Below are 19,805 nucleotides of genomic sequence, written 5' to 3'. Positions count from 1 at the left end.
GCACATTTATAGCACATGGTTACCGAATATTAATGTTTCATAGTTTTTTTTTTTATATGCACCAGGATTTACAGGAGATGCCTGTGTATCGGCCACCTGAATACTGTTATGCATAATTTACTTGAATCCTATAAGCTGTCTGAATAAGATATAAACACCATAGATTTGTATAAAGATGAGATAAATGTAACACTGAATTATAATCATTACATAAATTTTGTTATACTTGTTTTAAACTATGCACACTTAAAAGAATGCTATTAATTTTTTCCTCAATCGAATTTCTTAATATAAGATTTTTCAATGTCATAAACGACTCTCTCTAATAAGGATATTAAGATATATTTTTGAAGTGTAACTCTCATTAAAAGACTTTTGACAAATGTTAAACAAAAATTTTTTTTTTTAGTGGAAATTAAAGTTTTTTTAAATCATAAATACGATTAAAAGAATTTTTCTAAACTTACATATATATTTCTTCTCTTTAGTGGCTAAATTAATAAGCAACTTTAAACTAGAATGATGATTAAAATCTTCTGCCAGAAGTTACAAATATAATTTTTCTCCTTAGTGAATATTTAAATATCATTTTAAAGCAAAACTTCGATCAAAAAACTTCTGACAAAAGTAGCAAACTTAACTTTTCTCTTTCATATGAATATTAAGATGCCTCTTTAAATGGTTTTTATGATTAAATGACTTTTGACAAAAGTTACAAATATAATTTTCCTCCTTAGTATGAGTATTTAAATGTAATTTTAAAGCATAACTCTGATTAAACGACTTCTGACAAATGTTACAAACATAATTCCTTTCTTTTGTATGTAAATTAATATGCACCTTTAAATTAGAATAATGATTAAACATTTTTTGACAGAAGTTACAAATATAATTTTTCTCCTCTGTATGAATATTTAAATGTGATTTTAAAGTAGAACTTCGACTAAAAGACTTCTGGCAAAAGTTGCAAACATAATTTTTCTCTTTTGTATGAATATTAAGATGTCTCTTTAAAACATCTCTACGATTAAATGACTTTTGACAAAAGCCACAAACATAAATTTTCTCCTTCGTATGAATATTTAAATGTGATTTTAAAGTACCACTATGATTAAATGACTTTTGACAAAAGTTACAAATATAATCTTTCACCTTTGTGTGAGTATTTAAATGAGAATTCAAGGTAGAACTATGATTAAATGACTTTTGACAAACGTTACAAATGTAATTTTTCTCCTTAGTATGAATATTTAAATGTAATTTTAAAGAAGAACTTCGATTAAAAGACTTCTGACAAATGTTACAGACGTAACTTTTCTCTTTGGTGTGTAAGTTAATATGCACTTTTAAATTAGAAAGATGATTAAAAGCCTTTTGGCAGAAGTTACAAATATAATTTTTCTCTTTGTTACGTGTAATAAGGTGCGATTTTAAATCATTATCATGAATAAGAGAGTTTTGACAAAAGTTACTATTTTTTTTAGTACTTCCCTTGATGGTTTCTTTATTGATAGTAACCTGTAAATTAAAAATACTAACAATTAAAAGATAATTATGAAATTAATGTAAAGTTATTTCAATAACAACATTATTAAATATAGTATCTTGTAAAAAGCCACTAAATATGCACAAAAAATTGAATATTTTACACATACATTCATAATCAACACAATTTTAAATAATCAACAATAATAAGAAACTTTACTTTTCTTTATGTTTATGCACTTGGCTGAAACTTATCATTATCATCATATGCATGTTTTTGGGAAACCAACAAAACTAACTGCTATAGCAAATTTATTATAACATGTAAACACGTATTACTTCTATATTCATGTTGATCAGACCTACAACTACAAACCCACACATTATATATATATATATATATATATATATATATATATACACAATGTCTGAGCTAAAGGTATCCAAAAACTAATGGTCTATATTTAGGAAACCAGTTGTGTAGGCCCAGACAACAGGATACATCACCAAGATATGTTGAGTATATACTCATACTAAGCAGAATACGCATGTGTAGACAAGACAACTCAAATGCTACTGTAGCCATATGAGATGTGATCCCACAAAAAATATTCAGTGAGTGATTTAAATAGCAGAGTTTCACTCAGTTACACATGTTCGATGGCTTGTACGAACTGAATGAAATATCAATTCTCCTACATCTATCTCTATTCGTATTCCAAGGATACGACTTTCCTGGTTTCACAAACTGGAAACCATCAAAGGTTTCAGGTAGTGACAAGACTGTGGATCAAGTAAGAAACGATGCATTCACTGCCTGTCCCGTTAAATCAATTAGATAGCCTAGTTACGAACCGCAAAGAACAAGAAACTGTTTACTGTATACAACATCGGTCATAAGCACCCCATTTGCAAGTGTACAAGTTACAACTCTATCAATTTATAACTGAATAACCGCTGCCAAAATTATTTTGATGCAATGGTAATGCACCATATAAAACAATCCTAATTATATTGATATTTTATTTATTGATGTGGCAATATTTTATACGTTCAGGACAGTTAAAGACGCAATTGTCAAATCTGGTGTATTGAAAACCCCATACAGTTATCAGAAATTAAAGGGATACACTGAAAGTCAATGTCTGGTTGTGACAGAACAAAAATGGTGTCATCGGGCAGTGGGGTGGAGTCCAGTGTGACAAGAGCACACGTACCTCAACATGCTTGAGAACTTTGCCGTTCAACAATTCCTGCAGGATTCAATTTTGAAGAAGATGGTACCCACCACACTTATCAAGATGTTCGTGAACAACACATTGTTGGGTTGTTGGATCAGACAAGGAGGTCCAAATGCACGGCCACCTAGACCTTTCATATATTACTCCTTTGGACCGCAGATGCTCCTTAACACCCGGAGAGAGATTATAGTCTAGACATCTGCTGAGCTACAAAAGGTGCATTCATGCTTCAGTGCAGTATGTTTTGTTCCCTGATTCGTGTTTTTCTTAAAATGCCTTAATGGATCAAGGAATGGGTTATTATATTAGAAGCTGTTCTCAAATCCTTTCAAGAAACTCATAAAATATTAGCTGAAAACTTTTTGAATGACAGAATTCCAGCAAAGAGTAGCATACACAATTCATTATAAAAAAGCATATAACAAGGTAGTTTTTTTGCAAAACGAAATAGATGACCTTGTGTTATAACTCCAGAGGCCATAGCTGATCTTCAAAAAATCTGTCTGTCCAAACAATTTATATATTATTTATCAAAATAAAACAATGTAAAATACACATCTTACCTCATGATTCTTCATGATTTAAATTTGAAACCGTATTATGCATGAACTTATAAAAACAAACTGAAAAGTCTAAATTAAGGCTTCTCAAAAACATTGTCTATAGACAAATAGATTCAATATTATACTTTTTGTCATATGAGGCACAGTTTCATTTATTAAAGCTAGTGAATGAAAGTTCTGCTGTTTCTGGTATCATATAGGAGCGGGCAATTTTTTTTCTACTGTTTTGTTGATACTAAAGTGTTCTGTATAATTTTGAAAGAATACTACACTCAATTAACAGATTGTGAAAAAACTATGGCTTCTTCCAACAAGATAAAGAAACTGTGTGTCACAAATCAACAATTCATTAGTAGACAGACATTCGTGTAGCTTTTACTGTCAGCAAAGGACAGTGGCCTGCTTGTTACCCTGGATTTGTCCAGATGCAATTTTTTCCTTTACATTATTTCGAGAATTAGAGTTTATAATGAACTCCTAAACTATGATAACTGAAGGCAAATATTCACAATAAGAAACCAAGTCATTGGCAACATTTTGCATCGGGTGACTCTCAGTATGATTACTTTAGCACTGCTGCATCTGCTGATCTGTACCAGCTCACTTCAAATATCTTTTGTAAATATATGGTAAATATTTTAAGTTTTCCTAATGTAAAACGAGAATTAAATTTTATTTTATTTTCGTTTCATTAATAAAATTTTACGTCACAGACATGTTTAGTCTGTATCGGGTCTGTTTTAAATTGCTTACCTGATAAACATTCAAATATGATAATCCAATACAATTCGAAACAAATCACCCAGAGCTTATTAAAATGTGAACTCTATCAAGACATTACAATACACACATTTCAGTTATTACTGAAGTTTCAAAATAACACTTTTGCTCTCACACATTGACCATTCATCATTCACACACACCTTAATAAATCGCTATTAGTTAAACAGAACTAAATAGTACTGAAAACGTTTTTTTAATAACAGAACACACTGAAATAGAAAAAATATATTAATAAAATACTAACTTCCGGTTGATTGGATAGAATTAAATACAATAACAAGACATATTTTACTTAAAAATATTATCTTCATTAAATCTCTTGGGTTAACCAAACAACTGTACAAAATTTTTATAAATTGAATTCACTACGTTTCACTTAGAATTCTCTAAGCTTCCTCAGGTGACAATACACATTCATACTGAATTCTCTTGCATACTGAGAAATTAACTGATCAATCCATCCTACAAAACGATTTTTTGTTCCCATCCTTGTTATGATAGATCTGCCTACTCACCCTAGACTCATCTTATCTTTAGATAATATGTATCCCTTTAAATAAGCTTGTTGCTATTTCCTGTGTACAGAAACCTTTACAATGCACATATTTTTCTCAAAAATTACAACATTAAACATTATTTTTCTTAAAACTAAATTTATAATATATGATGTTTTTTTGTTGATTTTTAAAATTAATTAACATATATGTTGCTGTTGTATTGTTGACAGCGTTTATATTTTTCTTGATGTATATTATTTCTAGAGTGGTCCTTTTATGTGTATTTTGTTCTTTGACCAATATTTTGGTGCTGTTGAAACAAGTGTTTATGTTCTATTGTATGTTTTGCAAGTACTGTCACTTACTTTTTTTTCTATATTTATGGGCTTCTACTCTTTTAAATCAATATTCTGTTTATGTGCGCATAATAGAATGTCATCTACATATCTTTTATCTTGGAATTTAATTTTTCTATTACTTTATTTCCTAAATATGCCATACTTAGGTTTGCTACGCAGGCTAAGATTGGTGACACTGTTGCTAAACCGTAACAATGTTCATACAATTTATTTATTAAATTTAAAATACTTATTATCTATGCACATATTTATTATACATTCTATAAATTATGTTTGTTTAATTTTAATTATTTTTTTATTTTTTCAATTTCATTCCATTTGCTTTCTATTGTTTCAATCACTAAATTCTTTGGAGTGCTGGTATATAATGAAATTACATCCAATGAAATTATTTTGTGGTTCATGGCTATTAGTTACATGTTATTTCATGTGAAATACCCATGAATCTTTGATGTTGTATTTATTTTTTCCGATTATTTGCTGTAAAATTTTAACCAAAAATTTAGATAACTTTTGTCAGACTTTGTATGCAGTTTACTAGATCTTATAGGATAATTTTTATTCTACCGTAAATTCTAGGTGTTATGGCATTATTGATACTTATTTTCATTTTTTCTTTTGTTATATGCCCATGTACAGACAACGTTTTGGCTATTTTATTATTTTTTAGCTGTAATTTATTGGTCAGATGCTTTTTTATTTCTACATATGTGGTTTTATTTAACATATTTTCCATTTTTGTTCAATAATCTTTATTGTCGAGATAAATGTTTTATTACTTTTATCAGTATTAAGTATTATGATGTTATCTTTATGATCACACTGCATGAATTTTTTTGATGCGTCTATGACCATTTATATTATTTTCTATTATCATATACTCTCATTTTGATTCTGTTATTATACGCCTTAGTATTATATTTATATATCTGTTATTTCCTTGCATGTACGGTATCTTTTGCAATAAGGGTGGGGACAAAATACTGTTATATAGGATGAGTAGATCAGTTAATTTCTCAGTAAGCAAGAGAATCCTGTATTATGTGTATGAATGTGTATTATCACCTAAGGAGGTTTAGGGAATAAAGTTGAAACGTAGTGAATTTAATTTATAAGTGTATAGCTGATCGGTTAAAATTATCTTTATTAATCTCTTTGAAGTAAGATATCTCTTATTATATATACATACACAGTTAAGAGATTATAACAAGAGACAAATCATATTTGTTAAAAAAATATCCAATAACTAATACTTACATTATCCAGATAAAATCCCATTTCTTCTGTGCTCACCGTGTGTAAATACTTATCATTTATTTGAAGTTCATTAGTTTCCACATTAAGATTAAGCTGTGATGAACCTTTATCATTCAATGAGATCTCAGATTCCTTATAAAAAAAAAAGTAAAAGCCTTACAAAATGTGAAACTATATTAATATGCAATAAATAATTTGTTTTATTCTTATTGAAACTTAATAATACCATCACATAAATCACATCATAAATTAATAGAAAAACAAATTATAAGAAAAAAATAGATGTAATTAAAATCTATATTAATTGTTTATATGAAACACATATGTAAACATAAAAAAATCACAAAAAGGTAAATTCACAATTCAGAGGGCACCATTGAAAATTACTTTGAGTACATATTTATGTGCATGCTGATCAAAATGCAGAAAAACGTATTTTTTTTTTGTAATTAGTATTATTTAAAAATTCATCGGCAGAGGAATGTTGTTTCCATAAAAGAAAATCTTTTTAATTTTATTTTGATAGGTGGGAAGATTTTTCAAACGGGTCACCAATTCAGAAGAACAATATGGTGGTGTCTTGCAAGATGTACTATTGTGTTGTGTTATACAAAAAACAATACTGTTGTCTGGTTTAGATGGATATAATTTTTTAAGAAGTAATAATTTTTTTTAACTAAGATGGCACATCCAAAAAATGCAGAAAAAATATTGACAAAAGAAAAAGCTTTAGTGGAAAAAAGTGCATAATTATATGATTTCCTGCTAAAATAAGTTTAGGGATTAAAAACAGTATTATAAAAGATACAATTAAATATCTCTGTCTCTGAAAAATGACAAAGATCAAAGAATTAAGACAAAAATAAGCCAACAAAAAAAGAAAATTGTTTTAATTTTTTACTTCCTTATACAAAGTAAAGGAAATATTGTGATTGCGAAAAATCTCCATTTTCAGATTGCAGTAGAAATATCCATTTTGACTAGTTTTAACGTAATATCTGTACATACATATATATTTAACATACATAACTCAAAAACGATTAACCATAGGATGTTGAAATTTTGGATTTAGGGCTGTTGTAACAACTAATTGTGCACTTCCCCTTTTCATTGCTATTGACAAGTGTCAAATAAGCCTATGAAATTTGGATTTTGGAGTTTTTCTTAACTGCAGTAATAAGCCCTCATTGAGAGCTTTTCAAAGATATAAGTGGTACTTATTTTCATTAGGTAGACTTATAGCCAAAAAAAAATTTAATTAATGAGATATTTGTATCTTACAGGAAGGCACATCAGGTCAAATCTTACTATTAATTGTAAAAAACATTGTAAAAAACTTTTACGATGAATAATTCAATAAAAAAAATAAAATGTGTAAATGTAATTTAATAGGCATACAAGGGAGTCCACATCAAATTTTTTTTATATAAATTTACTTGCGATCTGTTCAACTAGTGAACAATAAAGCAACCTCACCATGGTCCAATGAGATGAAGATGATATGTATGTCATATAAACAATGTGTAGTCTTGTACACTCAGGCTGACAATTCCAGAGATGTACGGTTAATTAAACCCCAACCACCAAATTACATCTGTATCCAATGTTTACTTTTTAAACCCATATAAAAGTAACTAACTTTTACAAGGATTTAAACCTGAGAAACTTCAACTTTGGAATCAGCTGTTAAACAACTGATTTGTGACGAGTTAACTGCTAGACCAGTCGGTGAGCTAAATATAAATACGACTTAAATGAACTGTATGTAATCCAAAATTTACATATTAGGCAAAAATAATGAAATGATACAGCGGTACGCCAATTTTCCAGATGACTTAACTAACTGGACTACTTAAATCTAGACTAGGCAATTTAAAAAAAAAACTAATACATTTGAAAAATTTAAACACTATTCAAATAAATTTTGCTTCAACAAGAATTTTTTTATCGATCTTTAATTTTACAGGATTTCTTAACTGATTTTTTTGCAATTAATTTGGCAAAAACATATATATATATATATATATATACAGGCCTGTTAAACTAATTATAACACGCAAATTTCTACACATAGTACTTAACCACTTTTTTTTTCTTACATTCTGATTTTTTTTAACTTTACTGAAATACTTAATTTTTTTTTACTTACTGCATTACCCATTAAACAATGGAATATGTCCACTATATATAACAAACTTTTTAAAAAATCTGTTCCAATTATCCAGCTTCGGGTTTTCAAAGGTGCATCTGGATAATTGGCGTTCCACTGTATGCAAAATCAAAGCACTTACCTCTTCATTTTCAACTTTTAAATTTTCTGATTTAACTAAGTTGGTCTCTTCAAGCGCTAAAGGATCTTTTGGAATCTCATCATTAATATCCAGTGGTTCCTCTTTCAGATGTACTACATCTACTTGCTGTAATAAAAAAACAAAAAAATGAACGCTACAAAATAAATATGTTTATGTATTTTTTTGTATAATTTATAAAATTAAAATAGTTTGTATCTCTAATTCACCACTTACCACACACATAAATAGTGCAGCCAAAGTTAAATTATTATTACTAGGTGGCTTTAATGTGCCAGGTTTTACATGGGAAAACCTAAAAATTTTTCTTTTGTTAAATGTTATCATCCAAATTTAAATGTTAAAAATGCTGCTACTCACAGATTACTCTACAAATTGTAATCTTTTAGTCAAATAATTTGTTAAACTGTTGTGGTAATTCTCCCGATGTAGTTTTTTTTTCTAATCTTACTGAGATTAGTGTTTAATCATGATAAATATCATTTACCTTTAGAAATAACATTACCTAAATTTTGAATTATAAACTTACTTCTAATAAATACAAATAACAATAAAAATTATATAAAAAATAAATATTTTTATATTTATAAAAAATAAATATTTTTATATTTATAAAAATAAATTTTTTTTTAAGATTCGATCAACATTTACTTAATAAATAATATTAATGTAAATAATATTTATTTTCTATTCAGCTATATAAGCTTGAGACTTCAGCATGGAACATGGAAATGGAATTTTGTAGCGTATGAAAAATACCATGCCAACTGGGTTTTCATATTGATCGTGACATAGAAATTTTTACTGCGGAATTGCAACTATGTATTACAGTGGTCGCCATAAAAGATGGAGCTTGTGTTTAACTACTGTATCTCTACTTTTATATATCCAGTACTAAATTACAGACTCCTGTCTGGCAACTTTTTACTGGCTTGCAATTAAAAATTACTAGAAATAACACATAGAATGAATCTTTCTTAAATATGCTGCCAATAAAATCTGCGATTTTATGCACTTTACTCGCATTTCGAATTTGTTAAAAATACCAGGAATTGAATCATCTCTGAGTAGGACAGATTAAATATATTTTCCCAAAAAAATTTTGAGTAGTAATTTTGCTTAACCTAATTTTTTGCAACTTTCTGACTTTAGCATTCAAACTAGATTACTTAGGCATAATTTTAAATATTTTTATGTTTCAATCGATTCTCATAGGAAATCACCTATTACAAGGCTATCTTTACTATGTAAAATATACTTAAGCTGACTAGACATTTATAATACTAGATAGAGTACTGTTAATACCTTATCAAGACCTACTTCAACTTATGAATGATAACTTTGTTTCGTATTTTTTTTTTAAAATAATTTTATCTCAGTAGATGCCAAAATCAGGCACTATGTACAGTATTCAAAACAGAGGATCTGTTTACATCAGATGCATCTTCAGTTTGAAATCAGATAAAATAGATACAATAGAAAAAGAGGAGGAAAAAACTTGAGAAGAATCCTAGGATCAATTTGAATACAAGAAAATTGATGCAAATTAAGAAGTAGTAAAGATAGTTACAAATACAATGAAACCAAGAAAATGTCAGATTCCATCAGAAAAAGAAGAGCCAAATGTTTTTTCAGGCTCGCTAAACAGATCTTATACCACTTTTACAGCAAAAAAATAATGTAAAACAATTTCAGTGGTTCTAAATGAAATAAAATGAAACTAAAGGAGTAAAGATTTCAAGGATTTCAAAAAGAAGGGGAAAAGAAACAACATTTGTTGAGAAGAGAGTAGGTAAAAATAAAACAAAGGAATGAACTGTTGGAAAATCAGAAACGAAAACAGACAGAAGAAAGAGAAATGAATGCAAAATATTGCTCCTCAGTCGAGCAAACATAAAAAAAAAACAAACAGCTTACATGTTCAGATGAAATATCAGTTTCAGTCGTGTAATGTGGTAAAAAAATGCCCATTATTTCTGCTACATTCTCCTGTTCAGTCTCTAATTTAATATTTTCATTAAGAGGCAGGGCTTCATTACTAAAAGCACTATTTACAGGCCCATTCATTATCTGTAAAAAAAAACCCACAAAAATCAGAAAGATTAAAATAAATCTCCATAATAAAAAAATATATTCAAGGTCTGTAAATAATGAGACTAGTTTTTTTGGTAGCCAAACTGGCAACACTGCAAAGTTACTAGTAAACATATGGTTATATGAACGCCTGATTTATATTAAGTATTACTATTTTTAGCCTATTGTTGCCACGTGAGACATATAACAAACTTTTCATGAAACTAGTTTTTGTTGTGCGTTACAAAAATGAGCAATACTAATTATGAGCAACACTGTGCAATCAATTTTTGTGTTTAACTCTTTGAGAATGCCACTGAATTTTTTTCAAAATTTAAAAGGGCATATGGAGATTTACGCACTGTCACAAGCCCAAGTTATTTGGTGGTTTAAAGCATTTCCATATGGCGAAGAATCAGTTGTGGACGATCCACACTCTGGAATACTGTTATTATCAAAAGTGATGATAGTAATAACATTGTCCATAAGGAGTTTTTGCCTACAGAACAGACTATAAATCAATATAATTACAGAGAAATTCTCGTAATACTGCGGAAAAGAGCTGCCCGCGTGGGACCAGCCATCAAAGAATATTAGATGCTGCATCATGATAATGCACCTTGTCAAACTGGACTCCCAATAAATGAGTAGTTTTTGACAGAGAAAAATATTCCTATAGTTTTTCAACCATCTTATTCATCAGATTTGAGTCCTGCGACTTTTTCCTATTCCCGACAAACACCTCAAAGGATACCACTCTGAAACAGTAGAAAACAAAAAAATTATAATAGCGTTTTTCTGAATCAGTCTCATTACTTTATTTACAGACCTCGTATACAAAAAAACCACTGTTCATATACCTCTCCTGTAATTCCTTAATTACTGTTATTAGTTTATGTTTTATGGTGGCTTGAATGATGTTATATTTGATACTGATGTAAGCTTTCTTAATGAAAAAGGACAGAACAGGTAAATTATATTAACACACTAATTGCCATGTGCGCTGTATGTAGCTCACATTAAACTGTCTGTCAACCACACATGTGATTCGCATGCATATCCTTACAAGAAGACATTGTAAAACTCATAGGACTCGCAACAGAATTCTTTTTGTATTGAAAAGTGCAGTCACAGCCTCATAGATGGCTGTACGAACCTTAGCTTTCAAGAAATTTCATGCTGGCAGCAGTGATAAGATGATGAAACCAGCTGTTTACATATGCATGAAACAATGAATGCAGTTATGTTTACATTCTGTTTTAACGTAAATAAACATTGTGATCTAATATATTAAACATTAAAATTATTGAACTGAAGTTTTTAAAATATTGTTTGAATTTTGTTTAAATGATGTATCAAACGTCATGTCACTAACAAGTAGTAAATTACTAGAACTGGTAAAACCTACAACGGTTAAGGTAATGAACCTCACTAAGGTAAATACAGGCGATTCCAAATTGCACAACAATCTCTCAAAAGATAATTCTATTGCCAAAAATAAGAAAAAAACATTCATATATGCATAAATTGAAAACAGTTCAGTAGTTCTGACTCACGAAACATTTAGCCCTGCTTTCTGCTCACTGTGAAATTAACCACACTAAAATACTTGGGTACAAATTAAGGGGTAAATTTGTTGCTTCCTTATGATTTTTTATCTAAAAAATCATATAAAGAAAAGTAATCCCAACCTCTATCTCACTTAAATTTTAAAAAACTGTCAAAACATGAAAACATTTTGTTGGAAAATACACTTTTTTAGGTTTGGAATAAAATAACTGCTGCACAAAAATTTCTAGTTAATTTTGTAAAGAATTTAATTCCAATTAAATATTTTCGACAATGCACTATACGATGATAACAGTGAAGGAGATGAATCTAACCTAACTGAAGTTAATAACTTAGTTGTGTGATATTTTATAGAAACATTCCAGTGAAAATCCAGTTATTTTTCCCAGTGTCTTTCCACTATGGGAAAACTATGAAATAACAGCAAAGTTACAGACGCCACCCGTGAGAAGTGTATTATGCACTTTTCATCAACGATGCCACTTTCCATTTATCAGCCGATAAAACAAATTGTTACGCAGAACAAAAAATTGAATTTGAAAAGAGAAAGAGACCAACCAAACCAAGAATTTAACACAAAATGCTCTAGATTGAAAAAATGCAGTCTCACCCAATATAAGTAAAATGAAAAGATTCTTTGTAATAATTTTGTGGATGGGTGTTAGTAACCCTGAGTATAAAGCAAGTCTGTTGTATTTTAAACAGGCGAGTAGTAAGCTAATGAACTAAAACAGATTGGAGATTCTGCTGGGAATGACCATGCTTCAAATAATGAAAATGCACTACAAGGTGGCAGACTGTATGAACAAAGTTAAACAACCCATCGACTTGCTTCTCCCAAATTTTCAAGATGCAATGAATCCCAAGGAAGGATGTGAATCATTGAAAAATAATTCAACGAATTCAGAGGACATCTTGTCTTTTTTCAATACTGTCCAAACAAAAGACATCCGGATGGGGTAAAACATTTTTTAAATTATGCCCCTCGCCCGGGCTAACATGGAATCTCACGATATATGCTGAAAAAGAAGCAATTTCAGGCAAAGGGGTTCCAGAAAAATACATGCTGGAGCTTGCTGGACCATTACTTGATGCTGGACGAACACTTTATTGTGAAAATTAGTACACAAGTATATTGTTGGCTTCTCAGTTACTTAATTGCAATACACAACTTTTTAATTAGCCCTTAAGATACCAACAAGAAAATATAAATTACTTAAACATTTTTAATTGCAGTTTACTCCAAAAGAATACTCCAGGCAGCACCAAGTTGGAAGCTGTCATTTCAGACTGAAAGGAGGAAACCCCCAAACTATATCAATAAATTTCATTGTAAGTAGACTGACTACCTGCCCATACTTGTCAGAAGTTTTCATATACATTGATCTATTCAAGTGATTTCCAAACTTCTAATTGGTACGACTGATTTTAGAATAAATATTTTTTTCTATATGCACACGATTATAAAGGTTACCAAAAATGGAGAATACTAATTGACAATTAATCAGATTAAGAATTTAAAAAAAACCTGTTTAGATATATGTTGGTAAGTACTAGTTCATGGAACATGCATTTATTATGTTTGTGTATACATCTATGTTCTACATTGTGTCATACATTTCTAATTACATATACGTATATATTTTATAGTAAATTATTAAAGCTTAATTAAGGTGACCAACCCATTAAGTCCCATTAAGGAGATTGTAGCACTCACTTTAGCGATTTATGATTTATTTATTTGTGATTTATTTCATAAATATTTCTAACAACTAACTACCTGTTGTATTTTAAAAGCGTTACTATGGTTACAATTGTTGTCATCGGACATGTTGAATCACTCTTTATGTGGGTAAAGTTAACAAAAATAAAAGAACACACAGCTAGTATTTGCCAAAAGAAATTGGACTTTAATTAGAAAGAAAACAAGTGAACTTATGTTAAATCATAACCTTAAATTAAATGAAATTATGAAATAAACATAACTTAATTCCGTATAAGAAGTATCCGCTGAAATCAGCATATCAGTAATAATAATATTAAATGAGAAGATACATGAATGTACATTTTTCAAATACACATTTTGAAAATCTACAATTTAACAAAGCCTGAAAACAAGAGAACATAAACCACGTTATTTACAATTATATACTTAGAAAAACAAAACATCAATAAACATAGTATGACTGGAAAACTATTGCATTACTGACATATGCTGTAATATTGAAAGATTAGCAATGAACAAATGTCTTTAAGTTAGAAAAATAAATTACAGTAAATCTTAGCATTGGCACTGGCCTTTCCTAATTTATGAACAACAAACTTATCATTAAATAATATAAAAATGTAATTCTAGTTTATTATAGAAAAAGAAGCCACGATAATCTTCCAGTATATAAAAAAAAAAAAAATTAATTACAATAATCAAATTGAAATAAGTGAACATAAATAGATCTTTCATTTTAGAAAATAAGTTTTCTTGAAAATATTAAGTTACAAAGAAGTCCAAAAACGTAACTTCTCATCAGGAGTTATTTTCTTTAGATTAATATAAGAAGCAGTTATATGAATATAGTTCATGAGTAGATAATGAATTAATCTTGGCGATTAACAAGTTAAATTAGATTAAATGATAAAGAGTTAATTGCAATAAACATTTCAAGTAAAGGTAATTTACTCTGAGTAACTGACAATTGAACACAAACTTTTGATGAACAACACGAAATATAATAATAGTTATCAATAATATATGAAATATATTGCACCTAAGTTTTATAATTCTGAAGTAGTGTTTAAATTAAAAGTAGATTTGATAATAACGATAGTTTGCATTTAATAACCCATAAAATGGGCGACACATGAACAATAAAATAAACGTTTAATATGAATAATTTGCACTTGCCTGTACTGTATCACACACAGATATTAGCAAGAGATGAACTCGTGAAAGCAAGTACATATGAATACATACAGTAATCTAGGCATGGTCTGTCTGCAATGGTATATCAGGAATACAGGGGTGAAACGTGGTTTAGAGGTTGAGCAGGACGTGGCGTCTCAGATTTGTAGCAATGAGTTTGGAGAAATAATGCATCGATGAAATTGTAGTAAGCAGATGGAGAAGATTCGGAGTCGATAGAATTGGCTGGTTTGTAGTAAATGAAGCACTTTCATCAGAGACGTGATATACTGAACTTGAAAATTAACTTGTCGAAGAAACAAGGCTAGACGAAACGTAGGAATCTGCGAAATTCACTAAAGGCTGACGAGAAGAGCAAGAGAGAATGCCCACGACGTTTATGTGTATGAATACGATGAAAGTATTATCACAAAGTTTGAAAGAGAAAAGTCACAGTCGACTGTACATGGTGAATGTCTGATCTACTCTGCCGAAAAAATGGCGTTAATGAAAAGAGGGGGAAACCAAACCTAGGCAGTAGACAGGAGAGAGTGTGTGTAAAAAACAAGAGATGTGTGCATGTATTAGAATATGGGAAGGAAAGGAAAAAAAAGGGTGTGTGAAGGCGATAATAAATAATACAAGAAAAGAGCACGCGGTCACTATTAAGATGACAGAATCGCCCATCTGGCTGACGCCAGGTCTCAAACAAATACGACAAGCCCAATACGGAACATAGTAATAAATTTACCAAGCCTGTAACAAACAAGAGCCAACCCTAGCTTTGAATTCATAGGAAATAATGCAACTTTACGCAATGGCGTAAACACTTTAGTTTTTATGTGGAGTGCGGGTTTTTTGTAATTTTTGTACTTTTTTGTATGTTATTGTCAATTGCTAAGTGTTGTAAGTGTTTCTATGAAAAGATTATTTGAATCTGTGAGAGTTCGTAGGAGTTATAGGACTGAATTAAATTTTGAAAATCCTAATGTTTACTAACTGTAAACTGATAACAGCTGATTTTTTAAATGTCAAACAATATTTCTTCAACTGTAAATCCCAGAGGCTAAACAGGGAAAAATAAATATCAAGCAATCTGGCATCTTATCTTCCACAACAATCGGGAGTATCAGAGTGAGAAAACAGGATAATTTGTAGGATGACAAGATCCTGGTTGCATTCTGCATCCTACTTAACCAAATCATTCAGGAGTGAAAAGGTCCTTTTTGCTAAATATACATTCGATAGAAAAGTACCAAAGACAGTGAAAGGAACAGACCTCTGCTGAGTTGTTTTTGAAAGGGAAGTGAATGTAAGTCATGTGACAATTTTTGGAACTACTGTTTTGCTTGGATTTCAGACCAGAAAAGAAGAAAATCTGATAAAAAATTATTTTAAGGTACATGGTTGAATATGCAGACTGCGATTGTAGAATTTATTTTCAAGACGTAAAAGGTTGGTTGCAGGGATGTTAAGTTCAGACCACAATCACTACAAGAATCTAAAACTTATATATATAATTTTTCTTGCATACCGAGTAAAGACCTACTGAAAAACCTAAGGAGCTAAAAGATGAGTTGATTCCAGAAGAAAAATCGATAGATGAAAATTTGATTCCTAATTTATAAGCAATAGATAACAATGAGGGCAGTATCATTTAATTAACTAGGGACAAATAAAGAAACTTTCCAGGTATAAAAAGGAGGAATATTTTGTCTTCACCATCTAACACTTTAAAATTATCAAGAGATTATGCAGTAATAGAGCATCTGAATAGAAAAAGCAATAGATGAAATAAATTCTCTTAATCAGAATCAAACATGGCAGCTAGAGAAGAAGCCTCCAATTGTGGATAGGTGGATAACCAGTGAGTGTATGCTGTCAAGACTGATTCAAATGACATCATTAAGTAAAGCAAGACTTTTTGCTAAGGGCATAGTCATCATCTTGGGATTACTTTGACACTGTCAGCCCTTCCATTTCAGACACTTCACTTTAATTTCCATTTCAGACACGGTCAGGCACTTTTAGGTCAGTCATGACGTGAAGAATTGCTTTCCTCAATCGATGACTAAACAATGTGTCATGCGATAACCTCAGGGATGAGATAGAAAGAAAGAAAAGTAAATCATTAAAAGATTGTATGACCTTAAACAAGCTTCAAAGTGTTGGTATAAATGTCTAACACACTTCTTATAGTAGTGGGGTTTAGAAGAAGCCAGCGCAGATCCTTGCAAGTACCACAGTAAAGAAATTGTGGTGGATTTTCATGTTGATGACATTCTTATTATAGGTCCTTCTTGAAAGATGAGCCAAATGACAAAGTTAAATTCTCAATTTGAATTAAAATCACATGAAATGGAAAATTATTTTGGGAAAAAGGTTATTGTACCAGACAAATTGATTGATTGAAGTGGACCAGTCAGTATAGGCAAAGATAATTTACAAAAATAAATATTTAGCAACTGTAATTTAACTATAATTTTACCAGTTGATCTTTGTTGGGAACCTGGAAACTCTCTAATCTCCACTGGTGAATATTACAAGAAAATAGTTGAAGGCTTAAATTATTTAGCTTCAGGCACAACACTAGACTTAAGTTTTGACTTGAATATTACATCTAGAGCACAGAGTGAACCAAAAACGCCTGTTTTAATTAGGTGAAAAAATTTTCTGTTACTCATTACCTATTCCTGAAGATGTTATTGAATACAGTAAAACAACCACTAGAAAAATTGAAGCACACAATGATGCTGATTATGTTGGCGACTCTTAAGATAGGCTACTGAAACTATCCTTAAATACTGTGGTAGACCAGTTGTGTGGAAAAGTACATTGCAGAAATGTGCATCATTCTCTTCCATAGAAGAGAGAGAGGCTCGGAAGAGAATGATGGCTCGACATCTAGTTAAAGGAAGTTTGTACACTTGTCAATTCAAAGCCAACTCTCTTCATAGATAATCAGTGTCATTAAACTTGTGATGTTTCACAATAAATTAAAACATATCTACACTAGATGCCATTATGCGAGGAAGATGGTGAAACGCGGAAGCATTCCATCTGAAAAACAGACAGCAGATATATTTAAGTTGATAGCCTAATCAACTTCAATGAAGACACTCATGGGTATGAAAATTCAATGTGCATTATAGACTTCTAAGAGCTTGAATAAGATTAAAAGTATTAATAGGTTTGTACAATGTTCATGATGTACTCATTTCATATATTATTTATAATTTTTATTTGAGATTCTACTTAATTTCAGGGGCTTTCAATAGAATCAATAGTTTTAGAAATTATTAAGTAGTTATATGTAATTAGTTAGTTGTGAAAATGGTCTTTTTCTTTGTTCAGCGTCACAATAGTTATTTGTAAACGATCTGTTTTAGAGAGTTCTACCAGACACTAACAAAAAAAGACATTTACTATGCAGTTACTCTAGTAGTTATAAAACAGGTACGTTTTCCTTTAATTATATCACAAATTAAAGTTGCAACACTATTACAAAACTGTCAATGATCAAGCTTTTTTTGTATCGGAAATTGCAGATAAGATAATCCGTATTATAATTTCCAATACTGTACGAAAAAATTACTAATTACAAACGACTAATAGTAATAAAAATAATGTTTCCATAACATGATGAAATTTTTTAATAACACGTAGCTAAAATAAATGATTTTACAACGAACTCAAATGAATTTATCACAGGTTAACGCCCACACTGCCTATTCATCAACCAAATAAAAAAATCACACTTAAATTCGATTAATTTATATTAGAATAGTAAAAATTTACTTACTTAGTCAAATAAACAAACGAGAAACCCAACAAATAAATAATACTTAAATTAGAATATAAATCTATCCTAAGTAATTCTTTCACAGAAATGGCAGATGTTCAATTGATAATCAATGATGCCAATTTAGACAAATTTATACTTCTGTACATATATCTTTGATATTTGTTGAAAAAAATAAATATATATATATATATATATATATATATATATATATATATATACATACATACATGTATGTTTTTATAAATAATAAATCGTAATTTTTAAATGTTTAAAAATGTCAGAAGGGGACGTCGGTGTTTTACCCCATTTACACAGAAAATAAGCGCACCTACCATGCTGAGTCCGTATTCTGTTTAGCGTTGACCATGTCTTACGTGGCAAGTCAAAACCCGGCGGCTTTTGAGTAATACATGGGATTCGGTTATTCTGCTTTGCGGTCCATTCTCGACGCCAGGCGTCAATTAGGTTAAATCCGTTCTCTGTGACAGCAATTGCTGTTTTGACAGGTGGCTTTCTAGATCGAAGGCGACCATGATTGGCATTCTCAATGACCCCATGTATCGGTAGGTTTCGATCGTCCATAATTTTCTTGTACTCTGTTACAAGAGCGTTCATACGGCGCAGGTTCGGGAGTGGTATGTGGCTCAATACCGGGAGCCATTCCACGGGAGTAGACCTGATAACCCCGGCAATCATTCTCATAGTGTCATTAAGTTGAGCATCAACTCTACGAACATAAGGGCTGTTAAGCCATACTGGCGCACAATATTCAGAAGCCGAGAAGACCAGGCTCAGAGCCGATGTGCGCAAAGTGGAAGCCGATGCTTCCCACGTCGTTCCACAGAGCTTATGTATGATGTTTCTCGCTCTCAATTTCCCTGCAGTTTTCATTAGGTGCTCCTTAAATGAAAGCGTTCTATCAAGTGTCACGCCTAGGTATTTCGGCGTCTTATTGTGAAAGAGCC

General features: G+C 30.4%; 1 protein-coding gene across 1 annotated transcript; it reads right to left on the bottom strand.

The window, feature by feature from the left end:
• Positions 1–499: 499 nt before the first annotated feature.
• Positions 500–18,921, bottom strand: LOC142333954 (uncharacterized). The gene is made up of 5 exons (XM_075381597.1): positions 18,838–18,921; positions 10,412–10,564; positions 8,477–8,602; positions 6,186–6,317; positions 500–1,518 (listed from the first exon to the last, which is right to left on the bottom strand). The coding sequence occupies exons 2-5, from the start codon at positions 10,559–10,561 to the stop codon at positions 637–639; spliced, it is 1,290 nt and encodes a 429-aa protein (XP_075237712.1). The 5' UTR covers positions 10,562–10,564; positions 18,838–18,921; the 3' UTR covers positions 500–636.
• Between the last annotated feature and the right edge of the window lie 884 nt (positions 18,922–19,805).

This window comes from Lycorma delicatula, chromosome 13 (assembly GCF_047948215.1).
Source record: "Lycorma delicatula isolate Av1 chromosome 13, ASM4794821v1, whole genome shotgun sequence".
NCBI classification, from domain to species: Eukaryota; Metazoa; Arthropoda; class Insecta; order Hemiptera; family Fulgoridae; genus Lycorma; species Lycorma delicatula.
The sequence above is the reverse complement of the archived record's forward strand: the minus strand, read 5'-3'. Positions and strand labels throughout refer to the sequence as shown.